The following is a 21,259-nucleotide window of genomic DNA, read 5'->3' as shown; positions in this document are numbered from 1 at the left end:
TCATTACTATCCAAAGTACATGTATGAAGACACAAATTGGTGTGAATATACTTTGTATACAACCAGAGATATGAAAAATTGTGTGCTATATATGTGATAAGAATTGTAATACATTCTGCTGTCATATATAAATTAAAAATATATATAAGAAAAAATAAAAGTTAGACTATAAGATAAAATTTTTAAAAAAAGTACTATAGTGCAAACAAAAATCGGCTAGGATGCACCAGTTTGCAACCTCTTAACCATGACTACACATTAGAATCTTTCAGGTCTCCCTTCTTCTGAAAAATGCCAATGCCATGAGTCCTTGAATTCTACCTCAGACCCAGTTAAATCAGAATCTGGCCCTCACCAAAACTCATATGTGAATATTCATGGGAGCATTATTCATTATAGCTAAAAGTGAAAACAACTTAAATATCCACCAACTGATGAGTAGATAAAATAAATGTCGTCTATTTATACAACGGCATATTATTCAACCATAAAAATGAATAAAGTACTGTTAGATGCTACATCAAGGATAAATCTTGAAAATGTTATGTCAAGTGAAAGAATCCAGACATAAAGGGTCACATAATGTATAATTTCATTTATACAAAATGTCCAACAAGGACAGATCTATACAGACAGAAAACAAGATTAGTGGTTTCCAAGGACTGAGAGGAGGGGTACCAAGCTTCCTACTAGGGAGATAAAAATATTCTGGAAATACATCATGATGGTGGTAGCACAACCTTGTGACCATACTATACCCCACTGGACTATACAGTTTAATGTCTGCCAAAAGAAACTAGTGCTTTTGAAAATACAAATTATCTTAGAGTAATGGTTCTTAAATTTTGACATGATCAGAATTACCTGGAGGCCATGTGAAAATATAGATTGCTGTCCCCTCCCAGAGTTTCAGATTCAGTATGTGGGGGGAAGGGAACAATAATCTGTATTTATAATAAGTTCCCAGATAATATTAATGGATGGCTCTTTATCTCACCCTGCTTTATGTTATGCACTGTGCTCAGTATTGAGCTGGTCCAGGGACCTCACTTCTAAGACCATGGCCCTGATTTGGACAGAATACCAAAGTCAGGATCTAAGTACTTGAAATGACCAAATCTTTCCTTCTCTAAAGACTGTAAACTTCCAGGCCAAATGTCATGAGGTTTCTTTCCAATTGTTGAATGTGTGTTTTGAACACAAACGCATTAGTTTATACTTTTTGATGAGTTCAGTAGTGGAAAACTTTTAAACAACTATTTACTAATGAATGAGAGGTTTGGGTTCTAATCCTGTAACTCAGAAATCAAGTTTGATGAAAGCTTTCTAACAAAAGAAAATCAGCTTTCACAGCATCACATCTTGGGTCTTTGCTCATATCAGTGATCTCTGGAGATAATCAAGGATTTATTGCAGACTCAACATAATCCATAGGGGCTTTTGATGGCTTCAGATTCAGAATGCTCATTTTTTAATACAACCACCATCAAAAAATAATCCATCTTCCTTAGTATCATTCCTGCATGAAAGGATTAAGTAACCAAAACACAAGAGGATCGGGGGCATGAATTATTGTGCTGCCATAAATGATATTGCTTCCATGAATTTAAAGATGGTTCTCACTAAAAAATATGTTTTAAACCAACATACTTTTAGCTACATTTGATTGCATATGGCATTTATAAAAGCTCAGAAATCTAAATGATTGTAAGATAATTGCTCAAATGGTGGAGAGATGAGGAGAGGATGAAAACTGATTTCAAATATCCTTTTTCATGGGTATTTTTGTTGCTTTGCCCTTTTAAACCTGTTCCTTAACATTTCTTTATTCATAAGCATGGTCGTGAATGGGACTTCAACTGCTCATATATTAAATCCTCTTCAAATTTTAGGTCAAATCTTACAACAAAATAATAACTTACCATACTAGAAAAATCTAAATGCTTTCAAGACAAGGGTTTAAACTATAAGTGCTTGGGCACAATTTGTAAATTAGTCTGGAATGCTAAGGACCACGCTGACTAAGAAAAAAAGTATTTTTTTTCTATTTTGTCAGATTTATTTAAAAGTAGGCCACATTTAATTTTTTCCTTTTCAATTAAGTCTTAATTGGTACATTTTAATTACACATAATAGTGTGACACATTTGACATATAGGAAAAAATCTATCTATGCAGAGGCAGAGGACTTCTTAACTTCCTTTGGAAATGTTGAAATACTCACAATATTCCACTGCTTGTGCCTGAGTTATTTAGTCAAAGTCAGGAAAATGTTAGCAAGTTCAACTGACAGGGGCTTAAGTAGGGTTATTAACGAAACCTTTGTATTCTTTTGCTCTCAAATAGTACCTTTCTCATCAACAACATAAGATCTATCCTTAATTTATACTGTGACACATTCGATTTTTATCCTCCAGACAAGATTGTGGAGAAAACAAATGACAAAAGTAAAGCAGTTTTTTTTTAATCTCATCTTCCTAACTACAACATTAACACCCTCAGTGCAGAACAAATATTTTCTTTTGTCTGTTATTATTGTTGGTTTTGTTTGTTTGTTTTTGATAACTCACCCAGCTTCTGGCCCTGGCTAGATAGCCAGAACTGAGGAAGAAATTATCAAATAAATTTTCAAACCAAAATCAGGTTAAAGACACATATTCTATGAATTCACTGATATAAAACATCCAGAATAGACAAAACTCATTAAGACAGAAAATAGACATGGGGCTGGGAAAGGGGACTATAAGAAGTGACTGGTTTGGGGTATATGGTTCTTTTAGGGGGATGATAAAAAATATTCTAGAACTGGATAGTGTTGATGGTTGTTGTGAGTGTACTCAAGGCCACTGAGCTGTAAGCTATTTGATCATGGAATTAATTTGTTATATGAATTTTACCTACCTAAATAAAAAGAAAAAAAGAGACAGATTATAAAATAATGACCTATTATTCCTCCTTTCCACACACATACATGGCCTCTCTCCCTACTCCTCTACCCCCAGCATAAACCTCTCTAAATGGCTGTCAGCAAATTAATCATAGAGAACAGAACCATCTGCTCTCTTCCAAAGTCACCTCAGTGCCACTGGGGTCAAGCTTTAACAGAGACTCTGGATAACAAGAAAGCAAAATACCTAAAAACCCTATCTTTCCCCCTGCCAATGATCAGAGCAATTTGCATTTGCTTTTCTATGGCATCTGCACATAAGCCGATTATTTTGAGAGATGATTATACACAGTGATTTGGGGGGTCACCAAATCAGAGCCCCATCAAGAATGAAGTGCACAATAGTTCTCTCTCTCCTCCATCCACTATGAAGTTGGCCTCCCTGGGGAGTGGCCTGCTCAGCAACATTTGCCAAAAAGCAAAACCTCCAGAAGGTGAACTGAATGTAACCCCAGCAGAGGGAGATGTGAAGGGAGGAGATCTGAGAACTGGAAACTTCAAACTTAGAAAAATCTGTAAGGGAAAGGAAACCTGCTCCAGTGGGGTCATCATTTAGCAAGCAGAAAGCTGAATGACCAACTGTCCACTCTGTTGGACTGTGATCTTTCTCCTCCCAAAACAGCTAAGATCCCAAAAGTAGGCTGCACTAGCTATGAATTTGCCCACATCCTAAAGACAGTCCTCTTCTACTTATTTTTAGCATCCCACTGTCAGATGTTTTCTGAGTACCTCCCCCTCAAAACCACTGCTTTTTTGTGCAGCTAATTACACTCCCAGTGACAATTGTTTGGGGGAAAAAAAATCCCAAGACAATTAAATGTACAAGAAGCATTTCTGGCCAAATGGCTGAGTTTAGCGCCTGCTTGGTTGAGAGGTTATGATCTAGACCAGAGGCGCCTCGAAGCCCGTAAGATGGCAGAGGCCAAGGATGGTTAAAGGTGTAGGTTAAACATACAAACAAACGGAAAATACCTTGTGAGCTCTTCTTTAATCTTCAAGGGTTCATGTGGGTAGAATTTCACTCTAAAGCACATGGTGTATGGTGGATGAGCTGAAACATCATAAAGAAAAGGCATGAGATAAGCAGCAGAAGACCACAGACTCCAACACACAGGAACATCAGCCATGAAGCCTCACGGACTAGCCAGGAGGGGCAGGGGAAAGGGTGCCTCACCAGGAGAAGCAGATAGAATGCCCAAGAAAACAAAGCAACAGTGACAACAAAACTCAAAGAAAATGCTTGACAGGACGCTGAGAGCAAATGCAGAATACAAGCAACCTAGTCAGTGAGGACATCTTTCCACATCACAGCTGACCTTCATTCCTTTATTCTCTTCAGGTCACAGCTCCACAGACATTTTCTCTTCTGATTCTTCCCACCCACTTGTGACAGATAAATTGCCCATTAGCACCATTCAGGTTTGGGGGATCATGAAAGATATTTCAGCCTGTGAAGTGGAAAAATGTCACTATACATGACTAGTTTTCCCAAAATGATGGTGCCTTTGAATTAAAATTGAGACTTTAAAACATGTAAATAGCCATGCAGAGCCTACTTCATAGTGTTTTAAGTATTGTCTACATATAAGGCCATTGACTGTATGAAAATAAACACTGTTATAATTTTCTAGCGTGTCTGAATCAAGATGGTACTATAAAGGCAGCAATTGTAGTTGAGGTTCATAATTCTGGAATGTTCTAATTGCATTAAAAATCCAGAACTCAATGACCAGCTAATGAGATTCCTCAGGATTTCTAACATTGTTAATTTTTTTGTTCTTATTAGTTAACATCTTCAATTATAAGTCCATTGCTTATTTGCATTGTTACCCTAATAAATGCATACATATGAAGTAAGATGCATTAAGATTTGAGCTAGTATATAAATTGAACACCTTAAAATCAAGGAACTATGCCCCTGTCACTGTTCCCATAGATCTGACATACTTGCTCACTTGTCTCTTTATCAATCAATATAGCTGCCTGGTATCAGCTCTGGGTCCACATCAGATGGAATATGAAACAGCATCCTATCCTCCCCAAATTCCAATTTCAAAATAAGCAAGGGCTAAATAACCAGCCAACTCTACAATGCATAGCTATTCTTTATGTAGAAAGAAACGTCTGCTTCAAATAGGAAGGTATAACGGATATAATTTAATGTGGAAAATAGTTTTTAAATAATCTAATAGAAAGCATCCAAATCCCAAGAAAATAGTGGTATTTTTATGTCTATCTCAGCAAAGAAAAACTGATCTCTCTCTCTCCCTCTCCCTCTCTCTCACACACACACCTTATAACTCTTCCCTATAGTAAATTAGGAGCTTTGGGCTAGTGCTCTTAGCTTGATCCTGTGTTCCCTAGATTTAGGAAAGTATACATATTTCTGAAGTACTAGGAGAAAACAGACACATTCTACATAGCAAAAAACAACTTAGAAACATACAATTGAGTCTCCGTCATTCATTGTTCATGATATCAAGATACTCAGTCTTAACTTAAAATATTTTACCTTTGAAAATTCCTTAGATTTCCTTTTAATTTGTTTAAAACACCATCTCTAAATTATTAAAACTTGAAAGATGATTTTTCATTATAAAATCTCCAGATTGTCTTTAACAGAAAGTTTGAGAGCATTTTTATAAAAGAGGAGCAAAACCAAAGATGGGATTAACATGTGAGAGGAAAGGAATTGTCCCTCTTTCTTTATTTCTTCCTTTCTTTTCTTTGTCTTTTTTCCTGTCCTCTAAATTAATATACTTATACACAACCAATAAAGATAGATGCAGACACACATATGTATGAACATGCAGCCATTCTCCTCCCCTTTGATTTCCTTCATCTCTATTCCTGCATCTTCTGTCTCTCAGATTCCTACCAGACCTCATCCACCCCCAAGCTCTCCAACCATTGTTAACTTCATCTACATTCTTACACTCCTTTTGCCATTTTCACAAAAACATATACTAAGCCCAGTTTTACATAGGGGAATTTTTTTTAAGTTTATTCTCTCAAAATGAAATCATACTATATGTTTCTCTTATTTATCTCACTTAACTCTATATCTTTCCTATTCTTCCTAGATAGTAGATATAGATCCAACCCACTGTAATAATTCATTGTCATTCAGGTTGTTTCCACATGTTTGCAATTCAAACAATTCTATAATAGGTATAATATATATTATACTATACACCCACATGTCTGTGCATACATCATGAACTACTCTAATTTTTATTTATAAAGTACAGTCTCCAAAAGTTGAATTGTTGAGTCAATAGGTATTGTAAAATGTTTCAAAAGAAGCAGAAAAAAATAAAGTCAGCTGACTAGAAAAGAAGAAGATCACAGAAGACGTTGTCCTTTCTCTACCTCCTGGGTAGCATACCTGCTTCTTGCCATGCCTTAGCATTGGCTTCAGTAGGTGTCTGAGTTGATCATATATAAGTCAGGAAAAGTACTTTTCCTAAAGGACCAGGCAGTGGGGCCTAGGGGCATCTCTCTGGTACATCTCTGAACCCAGGAAATCCTTCCATCCAGTCAACCTCACTTCAAACTTGAAGAACCAAAAACATCTAATGCTTCTCCCACATGGAGAGCCCACCTCGTTTGAAGACAGCACTCATGGTCCTACATTCCCAGCTCTCTTTTCTCCTCCTCATGTCAGAGTTCAGAACGCCCTTGCCCTGAGTACTTTCTCATCTGCTCTGTGCTTCCTCAACCACAGCACTCCAGGGTTCACTGGGCAGAATTATTGCTTCCTCGAAACAGCAGCCTCAATGTTGACTCACTTGGAGTTTATAACACTCTTAATCTATTCTCTTAATTCTTTTCACATATGCTGTTGCTAAGTCACACCTAAAAACCCACTATGCTCCAATATCCCCCTCCATTTTCTGGAATGTGATCTGGGAAGAGATTTATACATCGTACTAATGATATGTTCATCAGTAGACCATTATCAGAAAAGGAGTGGTAGCTGGCAGCAGAACAAAAACAGAAGGAGACACTTTTCAAGACCAAAATGTTCTGTTCTCTTCTACCTTCATATACCCCCTACTGTGTCATTCGTATCCATTTAGCCTCATGAATTGTGGACAACCAAAGAAAGAGTTTTCTGTATTAAATGGAGCACTTGGTTCCAGCACAGTGAACCAGTAAGTCCAGGGTTCTATACTGATCTTCAAGAACTTCAACCTCTTCACCCAGGTCTGGAAAAACTCACTTAAGGGTCTGGATGCAAAATCATATCATTTAAAAAGTAGTAAAGTCAAAGAATGTTTCTTTACAAAGCTGGAAAAGGTCAAAAGGATAATTACCCCCAAAATACTATTCTAGTTATGGATGACAAAATTTATGATGGTATGTCCTATATGTCTGTTCAACGTGTTATCCCCAGAGCAATTATCAGTAAGATTGACCCTAAAAAGAAAAAATAATAATAATTGACCTTCCATCTGTCTAAGTTAATGAAGTAACAAATGATGAATCTGAAGCATCAAGCAGATGTCAAAAGTAACAGCTAGACTCTGCCATCACATCAGTTCCTTAATTCCTGTGATAGAATTAAAATACTAATCCAGAAGGTCCAGAGTCTGAATTGCTACAGCAATTCTTGGTATTCACATTTTGAAAACCTCAAATTCTTTTATCTCAACTTCTTGATCCCACCAGGCAGCCCCCTTAACATCTGGAACAAATTCAGATACTGTGGTTTTGGTTACAGTAGCTACTTCTAGAAGGAAGATTAACTAAATTCAATCAGCAGTTATTTATTGAACACCTAATAGTTGCCAGGCACAGTTTTAGGTGTTATACAAATAACAGCAAAATTGAACAGGCAAAAAATCCTATCTTCACGGTGAACACATTCTAGTGGGGTAAACAGGTTTAAAAATCAAAATAAATCATATATGCATGATATTAGAAGGTCATATTATCACAGAAAAGAAAAAGAGAGGATTTAAGGAGTGAGAGTAGACTCCCACACTTCTGTGGCTCTTCACACCACCCTCCAACCAAATCCATGAAGGTAATTGCAATTTTCTTCACACTTTCTAGAATACCAAACAGGGAAAGAGACATGAGCATTTAAAATTTTTAGTCATTCAACAAACACCAGTTGTGTACTGCTGAAGGGGACACTTCAGGGTTCCACTGGAAGCCAGCATTTTTACTCCTTGGGACATGTCCAAGGTCCTGAATCTCCCTGTAGAGAGCTGCCTCTTGCCTTCTGCGAGCTGCTAAGCAACTCCATCAAACCCAGCTTCCGTATCTTCTTATTCTTCAGTCATAGGGAAGGGGGTGAAGTAAAGGATGATTCTCATCTGAGCCAAACATTTGGTGCAGAATCAGTAAATAGACACATCTGATAAAGGAACTACTGTGAACCAATAAAATCCATACCCTGCACAGGGGCCCTATCTCATCAGTGTCACTATGAGAAGCCACTGTGTATTGTTACTAGTTTGGCCAGAAAGGTCACTGCATGGTAGTCTTTCTCTGCTCTGATACTCAGACTCCAACATCTATGAGGGGTCACACAGGATGGTGGGGATGAGACTCCAAGTTGTGAAGTGTACTTCCAAGTGATCTTGACAAAGCCACCTAAGCCCTGTTTCCTGTATGGAAGTGGGGACAGAACCAGCTTCCACTCCCAGACATATTCGATGAGCTCTTGGCACATAAACACAGGCCATTATGTAAATGTAAGACTTTGTTTTGTTGGGATAAACACTCCTACCACAAGAAAAGCAGGAAACAGGAGGTGGAAATGGGAGGGAGGAGGTGGGGAAGACTGAACTGAGCTCAGCTCAACAGCTGAAAAACATTTACTCAGCCATATAAGTGCTAAAACCAGAGAATACCACTGAGTAGCAGAGAAAAGGAAAAATGCAAACCCCACTCTTAAATGCCAGGAGCATGTAATTGCTCTGAAAACTGCAGGGCTTCTCTCTCCTAGCCAACCCATGCCTGCCAGACAGGCTGAGGAGGCCAAGCATATCCTCAGGGCAGCTCAGTGGTCCCTTTTTGTGTCAGCATATCCAAGGGATCATTATTTTGGTGGCTGGTTAACACTGAGAACATGGGGAGAGGTCTAGCCATTTATAAAGCAGAGTCAGACTTTCTCATCTCTGTTGAGATCTTGCCCAGAAATGAAGTTGGGGAGAGGAAATGATTAGTTGAGCAGGCTCCTTGGTGGAAATGAAAAAAAAAAAGAAGTTTCTATTTTTAACCAACAACCCTACTCAAATCTTTTTAGAAACAAATAGGGTTTCTGAGAGAGAAACATCACTTAGCAGCTTTCCTTAACATACAAAAATCTTTCTCGAATCATCATAAAGAATCATAGGGAAGGAAATAAAAAGCATAACTTCAGGAAATACATACACACTCATGATCTTTCTCATATAATTCTGGCTCACAGCTAGGAAAAATCTCCCCAAGTCTCCTGTAAACAGAGTTCAAGGATAGAGTCCACAGCTCTGGCAGGTCCTAGGGAAATTCCTGTACCTGGAACATATTTTGTGCCTTCCTCTTCTGGGACTCTTGAGAAGAACAACAAGTGGGATCAATTTGTCTGAATTTCAGAACCTGCAAAGGGTTTGATGTTGCAGATAGAAATTCTCATACCCACAAATTTGAGGCTTTCTTTATGGGAGAACCCAGGAGGCACTGGGGGCTCCTGGCCTCTTCATACAACTAATATCTTTTTATTCCTGAGCAAATGAACATCCTCCCTCCCATGTTTTTCTGGGGAGGCTTTAGAGTAAGGACAAAAGATGGCACCCCCATATCCCTGTTGTCCACATGGCATGCACAGTAACACTAATGAAGGCATCTGTGCTGCATTCAATAACTAAAGAGTTTGAGAGCACTGTGAACACACAGGCAAATCGACACTTGAGCACTGATAGCAAGAGCACTGCTCACTCACTCAATGAAGGAGGACTCTTGGGATATGTTTAAGGGGGGAAAAAGCCACAGAGAATGTAGACTGAATGATTGCCTGCTCTCTTCACTTGGAAAGGATTATTATCATTTAACAATATCTGCTGCCATCAGCATCAACAATAGTGATGCTCCCCCATCCCTTCTACTGCAATGATAGCTATTGTGTCACCTCTGCTTTCAATGCAGAGATAGTGGTTTTTAATTGCGTTTAAGTCATCCTCCTCCTCTTATGGCTCCCACTTGTGCTTTCTTCACACACACAGGCATGCCCACACACATATACATACACTCTAAGAACTCTCAGGGGATGCCAGGATGCTGAGCAGTTGTCTTTCGAATCCTTGGTCCCTGAGTTCTCTGACTGCCTATGCCTGTTCAGAAGATGCTCTGAAAGAGACATTGGATCCATCACTTCTAGTCCCAAGTTCATCATTTGAACAAATTGATAAAACCAAACTTAAAATTCTTGGCCTCTATTTCCTCATCTGTAAAATGGGGAAATGATAGAAGCAACCACAGACAGTACGAGTCAGTAAACTTTCTAGAGAGACCAGAAAGTAAATATTGTTGCTTTTTTTCCCCCAACCATTTCAAATGTGAAACTTATTTTTGGCCTGCAGGCCTTTCAGCTAGCAGTCAGGTTTGTCCACAGAGACCATGGTAAAGATGATGTGATTTAATGGCTACTCAGCGCTCAGCACAGCCAAGTTGTGATTACTCTCATGTGCAAGGAGGGAGCAACATGGTTGAGGTGATGCCCCTCAACTTTATTTGGCCCTTTATCTTATTAAAAGAATACAGGGGGACTATCATCTGTCAGGGAGGAGTAACAATGAAATGGCTATAAGATAAGTGATGGATGAAGAGATTTTTGGCTGTCCTTGCAACTATAGGAAGATTTTGATGTCCTCACTAGAATGCACTGACTTGGGAACTTTAGCCAAAAAGTTATCAAGAGCACCTTTCTGAAGGCAAGATACCCAAGCACCTGCTTGTTGTTGATGTTGTGTAACCAACTGGACCCATGTTGGTAGGTGTAAATCAACCTATAACGCTAACAATAATAACATCCATAACCAACTTACATAACTTGGTACTGAGATTTTATTTTTTTTTAAATTGCAACCCAAATCACTCATTATAAAGGATCTCCAACCAAAGGAAAATGCAAAGTTTTCCTACCCACCTGGCCCATGTTTGAATTACCTCAAGTACTCCTATAGCAAGCAGGGAACCTCTTGGCCCATCACGGCTCTCATTCAGACATCAGTGTTACCAACACAAATGGAGTTTTGATTCATGTGGACCATTAGGAAAAAGCATGGGAAACCCTGAAGGAAGAAGGAAGCTTCTAGAATTATCATCCTAGTGAACTAAGGCTTCCTCCAGGAGAAGTTCCTGTCCCTATGCTTTCTCTCCATGAGGAGGAGCACTGGGTCTTCCCTAGAGCTGTAGGACTCTTCATGGCACTCAATCAAATTGGTATCAATGTCACCCCCACTATACCATAAGAATTAAGATAAAATTATAAATCTGTGTCTTGTTAAATGTGCATTTAGAATTGCAAATTAGGAAAACAAAGGGATTTGTCTTCATGATTGTTCCCATTGACCTCTTTCCACACTGGAAAATAAAGACCACAACGTGGAAACCATTTATAGGCCCAAATTGCATTAACATTCTAAGAGATGAATTAAAGGCAAAAATTTGATGAAACAGTTCAATCTGACAGAAAGAGGTACCTGGCCTTACCTACTGAACTATCACTAGAATGAGAGAAACTGACTTTCAGAACTGGAAGTTCTGGGACCCCCGTCCTCCCCCCATGGCCTGAACAAAAATCACAGTTGCTTTTCCTGAAAAGAAGCATTGGGAAGAAAAAAACTGGGAAGACACAAAACCACCAAAACTAAACCATAGCAGCTAGGGACTTGGATTTTGGCAATGGGTTTCATTCTATTGAACTTCTTCCACTTGCTCCCCATAAAGAGCGTGCAATCTAGCCCACAAGCATTTATTATGAACTAATCACATGAACGGTCCATTAGGCCATGGACCAGGTGAGGAAATCTCCAATACTCAATACTGAGATATGATTAGATATGTCTGTGAGTATGAATGAGGACAGGAGGATAGGCTGGCCCAGAAGGTCTAGAGACAGAGTCACTGTCAGTCACTACAGGCATTTGGAGAAACAAAATATGCAAAGCTTTACTTTCAGAAATATATGATCAACTTCAGGGAAAAAAAATACACAAAGTGGAAGAAAAAAATGAGCTACAAAACAAAGGCATAAAGGCCAACCAAAAAGTAGACAAATCCTGAGGGTCTGGGAGGTCAGAGAGTGATTGTTCAGTGTAGTGAGCTGGGCAGTTCCAGCCCCACCCCCCAAAAAACTCATGTCCACCTTGAACCTCAGATTGTGACCCTATTTGAAAATAAGATCTTTGCAGATGTAAATGATTAAATTAAGATGTGTCCTACTAAGGTACAGGGGTCCTAAATCCAATGGCTGATTCTTTAAAGGAGAAAGACCACAAAGGCACAGTGAAATGCAGGGAGAGGCCATGTGAAGATGAAGGTAGAGCCTGGAGGGATGCAGCCACAAGCCAAGGAAAGCCAGGGACTACAAGCAACCACCAGAAGCATTCCTCCCTAGAGCCTTCAGAAGGAGCCTGGCCCTGCAGACATCTTGATTTCAGAGTTCTGGCCTCCAGAACCATGAGAGAATACATTTCTGTTGTTTTAAATCACCCAGTATGTGATGACTTGTTATGGCAGCCCTAGAAAACTAATACACTCATCATGGGGAGCAACTGGAAGAACAAATCCAGATGGGAGTCAAGCATCCAAGCTAGGTCTGAATGTGGCAGGATCTACAGCTTTTCTCCTTCTGTTGCTTACACTGAAGCAAAATCAATGTCAACTCTCTCCCTCCCTCTCCTCTCCTTCTCTCTCTCTGTCAAAATCATTCACCAGTGAGGGAGCTTCATAGGATAGCCCCAAGGAGGATGCCAGAAAGTTAAGGAGGGTATAAGGAATAAGATAACATCTCAGATTTCCAGGGAGTGGCATGGGAATTCAAGGAAAGAGCACCATAGACATAGACATCATCCCGCATCTTGGCTCAGGATTGCTACTATAACTGAGTGTGGACCCATGTATCATGCAGAGGTGGGGTCCTCCCACCCTGAGTGGCATGTAGAGGCCATTTCCAAGCACACCTACCCCTCCAGGGTGCTTGGGAGCAACACAATGTCTGGTAAATCAGGCAAGAATATGATCTTAACTACCCTGCTGAGCTAATCAGGTCTCAGACAGGCACCAGCCAGGATTAAGCAGAGAGCCTGTTTATTAGAAGAGTAAGTGGGCTTGCTTTCATCTAAGTCCCTATTTTTATATGCTTAATACATAATGCACCTTGATTCTTAATACATAATGCACCTTGATTCTTAATACATAATGCACCTTGAGTCTTCCTGGTTCTATCTTGATTTTTGCATAAAGCTGTCTCTTCTTTTATCTCTTTTACCTTTTTTATAACCAAGATATATATGCTTATATTCTCATCATAAGAGACCTGAGTAAAATATAACTATAAGGTATAATACAATGTAAAAGCCTCATGTCCCTCTATACCATTTACTTACCCAGAGGTAACGACAGTATCCACCTTTCCAGTCCTGTTTCTATGTACTTATATCCTTATGTACAAATAGTATTTTACTTTAATGTAAATGAGTTATTCTATATGTGGCATTTTTATCTGCTTTTTTGGCTTGAAAATATATCTAATAAATCTTTCTATGTTAACATATATGTCTGCCTCATTCTTCTAATAACTATGCATATTCTACATCATTTATTTAGCCTTGACAAAATTGCTAGGCCTTCCATTGCTTCACTTCTCAATGTTACAAGCAATATAGCAATGAGTATCTATCTTTTTATCTATCTATTTATCTATCTATCTATACACAATGGATCAAGAGACACAAGAGCATTGATTCATGAAAGATACATCCAAATTTCTCTCCAAAATGACTTTACCAGTGCAAAGTAACACCAAAAGTGTTACTCTCATCTTCATCTACTGGATATCATCAATATTTGTAATTTTCCAAACACAATAAGCAAAACTATCTCATTTTGATTTTCATTTCCTTTGTTACTAATGATACTGGGGATCTATCTGTTTGTGAACTATTGGCCATTTATTTGTGTTTCTTCTATGAGCCTTTTGCAGAATTTTTCTGTTTTTATCTTTTGGTTTGTAGTGTCCTACTTTATACATTCTGCATACTATTGCATGTTGTATGTTTAGCAAATGTTCTTTTCACTATTTTTCTTGAGTTTTAATGTGCAGTGAACAAACCAGATGTTCTAGCTCAAAAGTTTAATTTTTGCACAAATTTCTCAGCACTTCATTGTGTTACTTCTGAGTTTCATCCTTTTGGTTGAAAGCCCTGATCTGCCCCATGAATACAAAAAGTACTCTTAGATTTTTACCAGAAGCTTCTATAGATTATAAAATATATTGAATTTTTTATTATTTTATAGTTATATTTTTAGTGTCTTGTGGGTACACATGATGGTGAGATTCACTGTATTTTATATATGTACATAGGAAAGTTAGGTCAGATTCATTCTACTGCCTTCCCTTGTCCTTTACCTCCTCCCTCCCCCTCAATCCCCTTCATCTAGTCCACCAATCTTCTATTTTAATTGGATTTTAATATATCTGGAATTAATTACATGGCATGTATGGTATGAGATATGTCTTTAATTTTTTTCCCAAATGTAAAATTACCCCCAAATCATGTCTTGAATAATCTTTCTGTGTTTGACATGAAATACTATCTTTATCATAACCCATATTGCCATAAATATTCGATCAATGTGAAGATTGACTTTTTCTTTTCCACTGCTTATTTTACCATTCCTGGGTGTATCTTAATTGCTATGTATAGGGCTGGTAGAGTGTTTGCCTGGCATGCATGAGACCCTGAGTTCAAACCCTAGCAATACACACACGCACACATACATACATACACATACACATGAAAGAGAAAAAGAAAAATAGGCAAAAAAGGAAAAAATATTTTCAAAATATTTCTACATGTGTCCATTTCTAGGTGACTTTTAATTACTATTGCTTCTATTGTTTTAGGCTCTTATTTGCAATCTAACAGAACAATGCCTCCATCATTGTTCTTTTTATATATTGTTAAACATTTCCTTTTGCAAATAAAGCTTAGAATCACTATTAAGTGCCATAACAAATTTCACTGAAATTTTTATTTGCAAATTAATTTGTGAGGAACTAATTTTATAAGCAGTATTAATCAAAAGCATGAGAAGACTCCATTTATTGAGCTCTTTTTAAAATATACTCTATAGTAACTCCACACTAGCACTCCGTGGTTTCGTTATCTAGATCTTGAACATTTCTTATTACATTTATTTGTGCACTGGTGGTATAACTCAATGGTAGGGCATTTGCCTAGCATGCACAAGGCCTTGAGTTCAACCACCAGTACTATAAAAGAAAAATAAAAGAAATAATGTACATTTATTTGTAAGAAATTTATGTTTTTACTTGTTATGGTTATTGTAAGTAATAGCGCTTTTATTACATTTGAGAAACAGTTATAGATGTTGTTGGATAAGAAAGCTATGGTTTTAGAATCTTAATCTTGTATGTGAGGTGAAGATCCATTACTAGTTGGAGGTAAGGAGTGGAGAGAGAAGACAGGTAGAGAGCTTAGGATAAGCCAAGTTTGAGATGCTATCTAGATCTTTAAAAAGGAATCCAGCACCCCTCAACATTCTGCACATGACTGAATAGGGTGAAGTATAGGGACCAAGTAAAAGAAATCCCAGAGCAACTGAGGGGAAATGTTCTTTGTGGAACCTCCAGAGAGTACTGGAGAACTAGCAGCATGGTGTGTTTACACACAAAGGAGGCCATAGCCAGTATCCACACGTTTCCTTGAGGCTCAGCAGTGGTAAATTCAGATAGATGTGCTAAAAGCCAACAAGCAAGAGACCTGGAGTAGGAATAAGAAGGGCAACATCTAGAGACTTGCTTACTAAGGTCACAGCCAGAACCACAGCCTCAGTGGCACCAGACAGACACAGACAAAGGCCAGGTGGGGCCAGGACATCCAGAGATGATTGAGTGGAGAAAGAAGCTAACACCCAAGGGACATGCCAGATAAGGACACAGAGGACTGAACACATGACCGAGGTCCCTTGCTATCAAAAGGGTACCTAAATCCCTTCTGCTCATGATGCCATTGCAGGAAGGAGAGAAGGAGAAAGCTCTTGAAATGGGAAATACACCCCAATATGAGATACGCACTGCTAAGTGACTATTTTTAAATTGTGAATTGACTGAAAGAGATCAATTTTAAACAAGCATATCCTGAGCTACCCTGAAGTGACAAAATTAAACTTTTGGCCCTCAATGGATGCTCACAAGCAAGTTGAATTTGATCCTATGGAAACAACATACACGTGTGAACATCCAAATTGTAGCATGTAATTTTTAAGACTTTTCATGCTATGATAATTTGTGCAGCAACATAGATCCTATAGAGAGTACATTGTCTTCCTAGTGAGTGCCACCACATGTTTGCATACAGGCTACATTTACACTGTTACAGGATCAAGGCTGAAAGCCACATGTTAAAAATGAAAATAATCACTGTTAATGTTGCATAGCAATATTCCTTCATGAAAAGCAAGGACTCTGAAAACAAGACATTCAAAATGTGCTGCTGCTGTTGATACTTTATTTGCAAAGTACCTGTTATCTGAATACTCATGAAAAACAAGAAAAGAATCAACCTGGTTCGTATTTATACCTATGGACATGCTGTGGCATAGAAAAATCAGGACGATATTTTCTCAACACTGCCCAGACAAATTATGCAGGCTATCTGCATGTTGACCTGATAGACAAGGGATAATAAAAAGTTTGACTTTAAGGTTCCAACTCCAGGTAGGATATAACAGAATACTACTCTAAAATCTGGGCAGAATACTTGCAGCAACTATTTAAGAACTGAAAAACAACAATAACAGGCAGACATGAGAATTCAGAAAGCCACTGAACCAGCAATGAGTTCATGTTTTTTTCCCCTGGCATCCTCTGGTCAGGACCTGAGAAGTGAGCATCAGCTCTAACAGAGAAAATTCCAGGAAAAGTTTCTGGTTACAACTTAAGGAGCAGGACAGGGAGTTCTGGCAGCAACACTAGCAACAGTAAGGGAACTCGAAATTTTTAAACCTAACTTCTTTAATAGCTATGAAACTATTCAAGTTACATACTTCATATTGGATGAGTTTTAGTAATTCTTGCTTTTTGAAGAATTAATGTATTTCATCTAAGCTCTCAGGTTTACATGCCTAGAATTATTCTGTGGGGTCTGTAGTGATATCTCCTTTTCATTCCTGACATTGGAAATTTGTACCTTCTCTTTTCTTCTTTCCCTCAGTCTTCCTAGAGGCTGAATAATTTTTCCTGATCTCTTCAAAGACTAGCTTTTATTTTCATTAATTTTCTGTATTGCATATTAAGAGACACAACAACTTGAGTGAATATTATGCTGAGTTTAAAAAATCATTCTCAAAACTCACAAGCTGTATGATTCTCAGAAGACAAACTTACTGTCATGGAACAGATCAGTGACAGTCTCTCAGGGATTAACTACAGAGAAGTTTTTGGGTGACGAAACTATTCTTTTCCAGCTACAGCACTGGTCATAAAATTGTACTTATGTGTTAAAGTTCATAGGACTCTGCACCAAAATAAAGTCAATTTTACCAAATGTTAATTTAAAAAATAAAATTTAGTGTTTCTCCTAAATTCAAAGGAAAATTAAGACTTTCATTTAACAAGTATCCCAATTTAAAAATTTATACCTGATTAACTAACCATCTAATTAATTAGATTTTAATTAAATAAATATTTCTCTTCCTTTATAAATTTTATATCATTGTAAAAGTAAACTTAATTATATCCATTTCAATAAGATTTAGAGGAAACAAGCATTCTCACACAACATTAGTGGAAATAAACTTCTAGAAGTTCCTTAAATGGAAGTTTAAACTAAAAATTTAAAGTGTGTATGTCTTTTGAGCTACTTCTAGAAATCTGTAGTACAGATGTACTTTTACAAGAAGCAAGAATTTATACAAGCATGTTTACTGCAGTATAATTTGTAATAGCAAGATCCTAAAAACAATCTCTATTTCCAAAATAAGTAAATTATATCCATGCATACAATTAACCAGAAAACCAGTTTTAAAATAATATCAGTCCTAAATCAAAGATATTGCAAAATCTCCAAAACTAATTACTAAAAAATAAAAACGGGGAAAACAATATAAAGAGGTCAATCTCATTGCTATCTACAACACGCCTTATATATGATGAGAGAATGTATAAAAACCAAGACATTCCTGAAAGGACATGCAAAATATTGTTAATTACCCTGATCTGATCACATTGCAATTGTATCGCGCTGTAACTCGTAAATATGTACAATTAGCATATGCTCATTTAAATTTTTTTAAATATAGTGTTAATAGTTATCTTTCTGAGTGGGCTTGAGTATATAAGGAAGAAGAAAGGAAATAGATTTGGTCTTCTTTTTAAACCTTTCTGAACTGTTTGAAAAACCACCAACATGATATTGCTTTTAAAACTACTAAGAAACAATATAGCCTTTGTAACAGGGTTTGTTAATCAGGACAGCTGACCTTCAGCCAAGGCAGGGAAACATCATTTCTAGGAAAACACATAATGGGAAGCTCTTAAAAGGATCAGAGCAGAGATAGGGATATCACTTAGTGGTAGAATGTGCGCTTTGCATGTATAATGAGCTGGGTTTGATGCCCCTACCTCAAAAAAAAAAAAAAAAGAAAAAGAAAAAAGAAAGGATCAGAACAAAGAACCTGAATGTCCACTTCCCTGTGTGAGTCAGATGGGAATGTGAGAACAATTTCTTCAAGGAATAACATAAGCATAGCCTAATAAAAAGCAACAGGAACATAACAGGCATGTCCCTACCTTAGTAAGACACTTCCTGGGGCTCTGCAACTCATGGATGAGTTCCTGGGGTTGGACTCAGCTTTTCTAGGTTCACAATGTATAAACCCCAGTTTTAAATTTTTCCCAATTTATATTAAAGTTAATAGCTCCAGAATATACATTAAAGTTAATAGCTCCAGAACACAGATTCTTAATGCTAAAAGACATCATCATCAACCACAACAAAACTAGGTTTGTGATCTTGAAAAAAATCATATTTTTTTGGTTCATTAGTGTACTTTGCAACACAACAGGGCACTGGGTGATGGGTAAGACCCTTGTTCGTTCCTGGAATCTGTGAGTCACCTGATCTGGTTTGGAAATTGACTTTTACACTATTCTTATTTCCAGAGTCAGATCCCATTTGTCATCAGATTGAAATTGGCCAGTGGTCAAATGCCAAACTTTAAACCATTTCTATAAAACATCACATACTTTCAGTCAGCTGTACAGTTTGCTTAACTGTGGAGAAAAAGCTCTTAAAGCAGCAAAATCCTCACATGTTTTAAATATTTTTATGATTTTTAATTTTTCCTTTTATTACATGTTGAACTACATTAAAAAATAAATTATATTTCAAAAATTTCTATGGTCCATGGGAAAAAAGAATCCATGACATTTAAGAACCAAAGTCAAAGAAACATTTAATATTAATTAAGACTACTTAATTAATAAAGTAATCTTAATTAATAATCTGGAAACTTAGCTGAAATGTTTTTAAATATATAAATAAAAATATAAACTTTTGGAAGCTAAGGAACAAAAGCTAGGTATCAACTACTTTTTTCTCAAGCATCAGTTCTCATTTTCCTGCATAGCATACTGTATGAGGTTTCCTGGGCTCTTTCTATCTTTATGGGGATGCATTCCCCAACTCTGTTTCAGCCTTGTCCCAACACCGTTCCAGCCTCACCCAACAGCCTAGCCTCCCTGTACTTTCTACACCTCCATCTGCATCTGTTCTCATCTCAATAAATCCTTCTTTGCACTGGCCAGACAGAATTTGTTCTCAAAGAATGGGGGGAGGCAGATGAGGGACAAGAAGAAAGAATAAAAGAAGAAGGTTAAGGAATACATATGTCGGTGCTAGCTTGAAGCCCTTGCATGCTCAGTCTCTTCCTTCTCCCACCTGAAAACCCTTCCCAGAATAATATCATATTTGAGAAAAAAAACCCTTAAGTGATGATGGACGATATGATATATACTAATCTGATCTGAGGTGAAAAACTGATTTATCACCTACATTGCAGAATCCTGGGAAAATTGACATAGAGAGGGATAAATGGATTTGGGGGAAGGCAATGAATTTCTGAGGTGCATTTCAGAACTTCTCCTCCAAACCATAAATAAAAGCAGGTTGGCTATAGTCTAGTGCATATGACTACAACAACAACAAAAAAAAAACCACATCTCCCAGGACTACCTGTCAATGACTTCTTCACAACACCCCTGGTGGATGACCAAGGACTCTAGATAGAAGGTGTGTTCAGAACACCAGAACTTTAAGACAATTACCCAGAAAAACATATTTTACTTCATTTTGGGAGCTGGAGGAGTAAAATCTAATAACAAAATTTAGTAAAGCTATTGGTAAGATTTTAGTTTCCAAACACACCCGCTTCCTCCATCCCCCTCCAGACTGCACCCCACACCCTGAACCATTTACTAGCCACACCCACAATGAAAAGGAACCAGGGTTCCTGGTGATAATGTTTAAGGGATAGTTATCCATCCAATTCCAAAGCTCCTGTGTGAATATGAAATGTGAGGGCAAGATGGCAGGGAGAAGAGGCACAGAGGACAATAGGGCTAGAGACTGCAGGGGGTGCCAAGGTCCAGAAAATGGGGAAGAGGACACCCAGCCCTCACTGGGAGAGAGAAGCCCCTGCTCACCCAATATCTTCAACTCTACCCATTTTTCTCCTGGCAGGAGAAACTTTGTCAGGAAACAGAATCTATCTTTGGACATTTCATAGCAAAAGTAAAACCCCAGATTGACACTTACATTTCATTTGCTTGGAGATGGACTTGTTAGGTTCAAGCCAGTGCTAGGGAGAGAAAAAATAAAACAGATTGTGGGTCAATTTGTTGACTTAACAACTAAAAAGAATTCCAAGGTACCACCTTGGTTCCATAGATATTCTTCAATGTTCCACCCTCTAAAGACCAACACAAACAACTCAACAATAATAATAACACAGACAAGAGTATAAATTAGAAGGTCAACAGTTTCTGAGTAATATCTGAATCATACAGTTG

At 37.7% G+C, this 21,259-nt stretch overlaps 1 protein-coding gene across 3 annotated transcripts in view; it reads right to left on the bottom strand.

Moving 5' to 3' along the window:
• Positions 1 to 21,259, bottom strand: part of Frmd3 (FERM domain containing 3) — a 245,933-nt gene that overhangs the window by 84,917 nt on the left and 139,757 nt on the right. For all 3 annotated transcript variants that reach the window (XM_005340906.4, XM_005340905.5, XM_078047420.1), the window contains exons 3-4: positions 21,006 to 21,048; positions 3,919 to 3,997 (exon numbers count right to left, since the gene is read on the bottom strand). In XM_005340906.4, coding sequence (XP_005340963.1) covers positions 3,919 to 3,997; positions 21,006 to 21,048 — 122 coding nt within the window. The remainder of the gene's footprint in view (positions 1 to 3,918; positions 3,998 to 21,005; positions 21,049 to 21,259) is intronic.

This window comes from Ictidomys tridecemlineatus, chromosome 4, assembly GCF_052094955.1.
Source record: "Ictidomys tridecemlineatus isolate mIctTri1 chromosome 4, mIctTri1.hap1, whole genome shotgun sequence".
Taxonomy (NCBI): domain Eukaryota; kingdom Metazoa; phylum Chordata; class Mammalia; order Rodentia; family Sciuridae; genus Ictidomys; species Ictidomys tridecemlineatus.
Note: the sequence above shows the minus strand (reverse complement) of the source record. Positions and strands in the feature narration are given on the sequence as shown.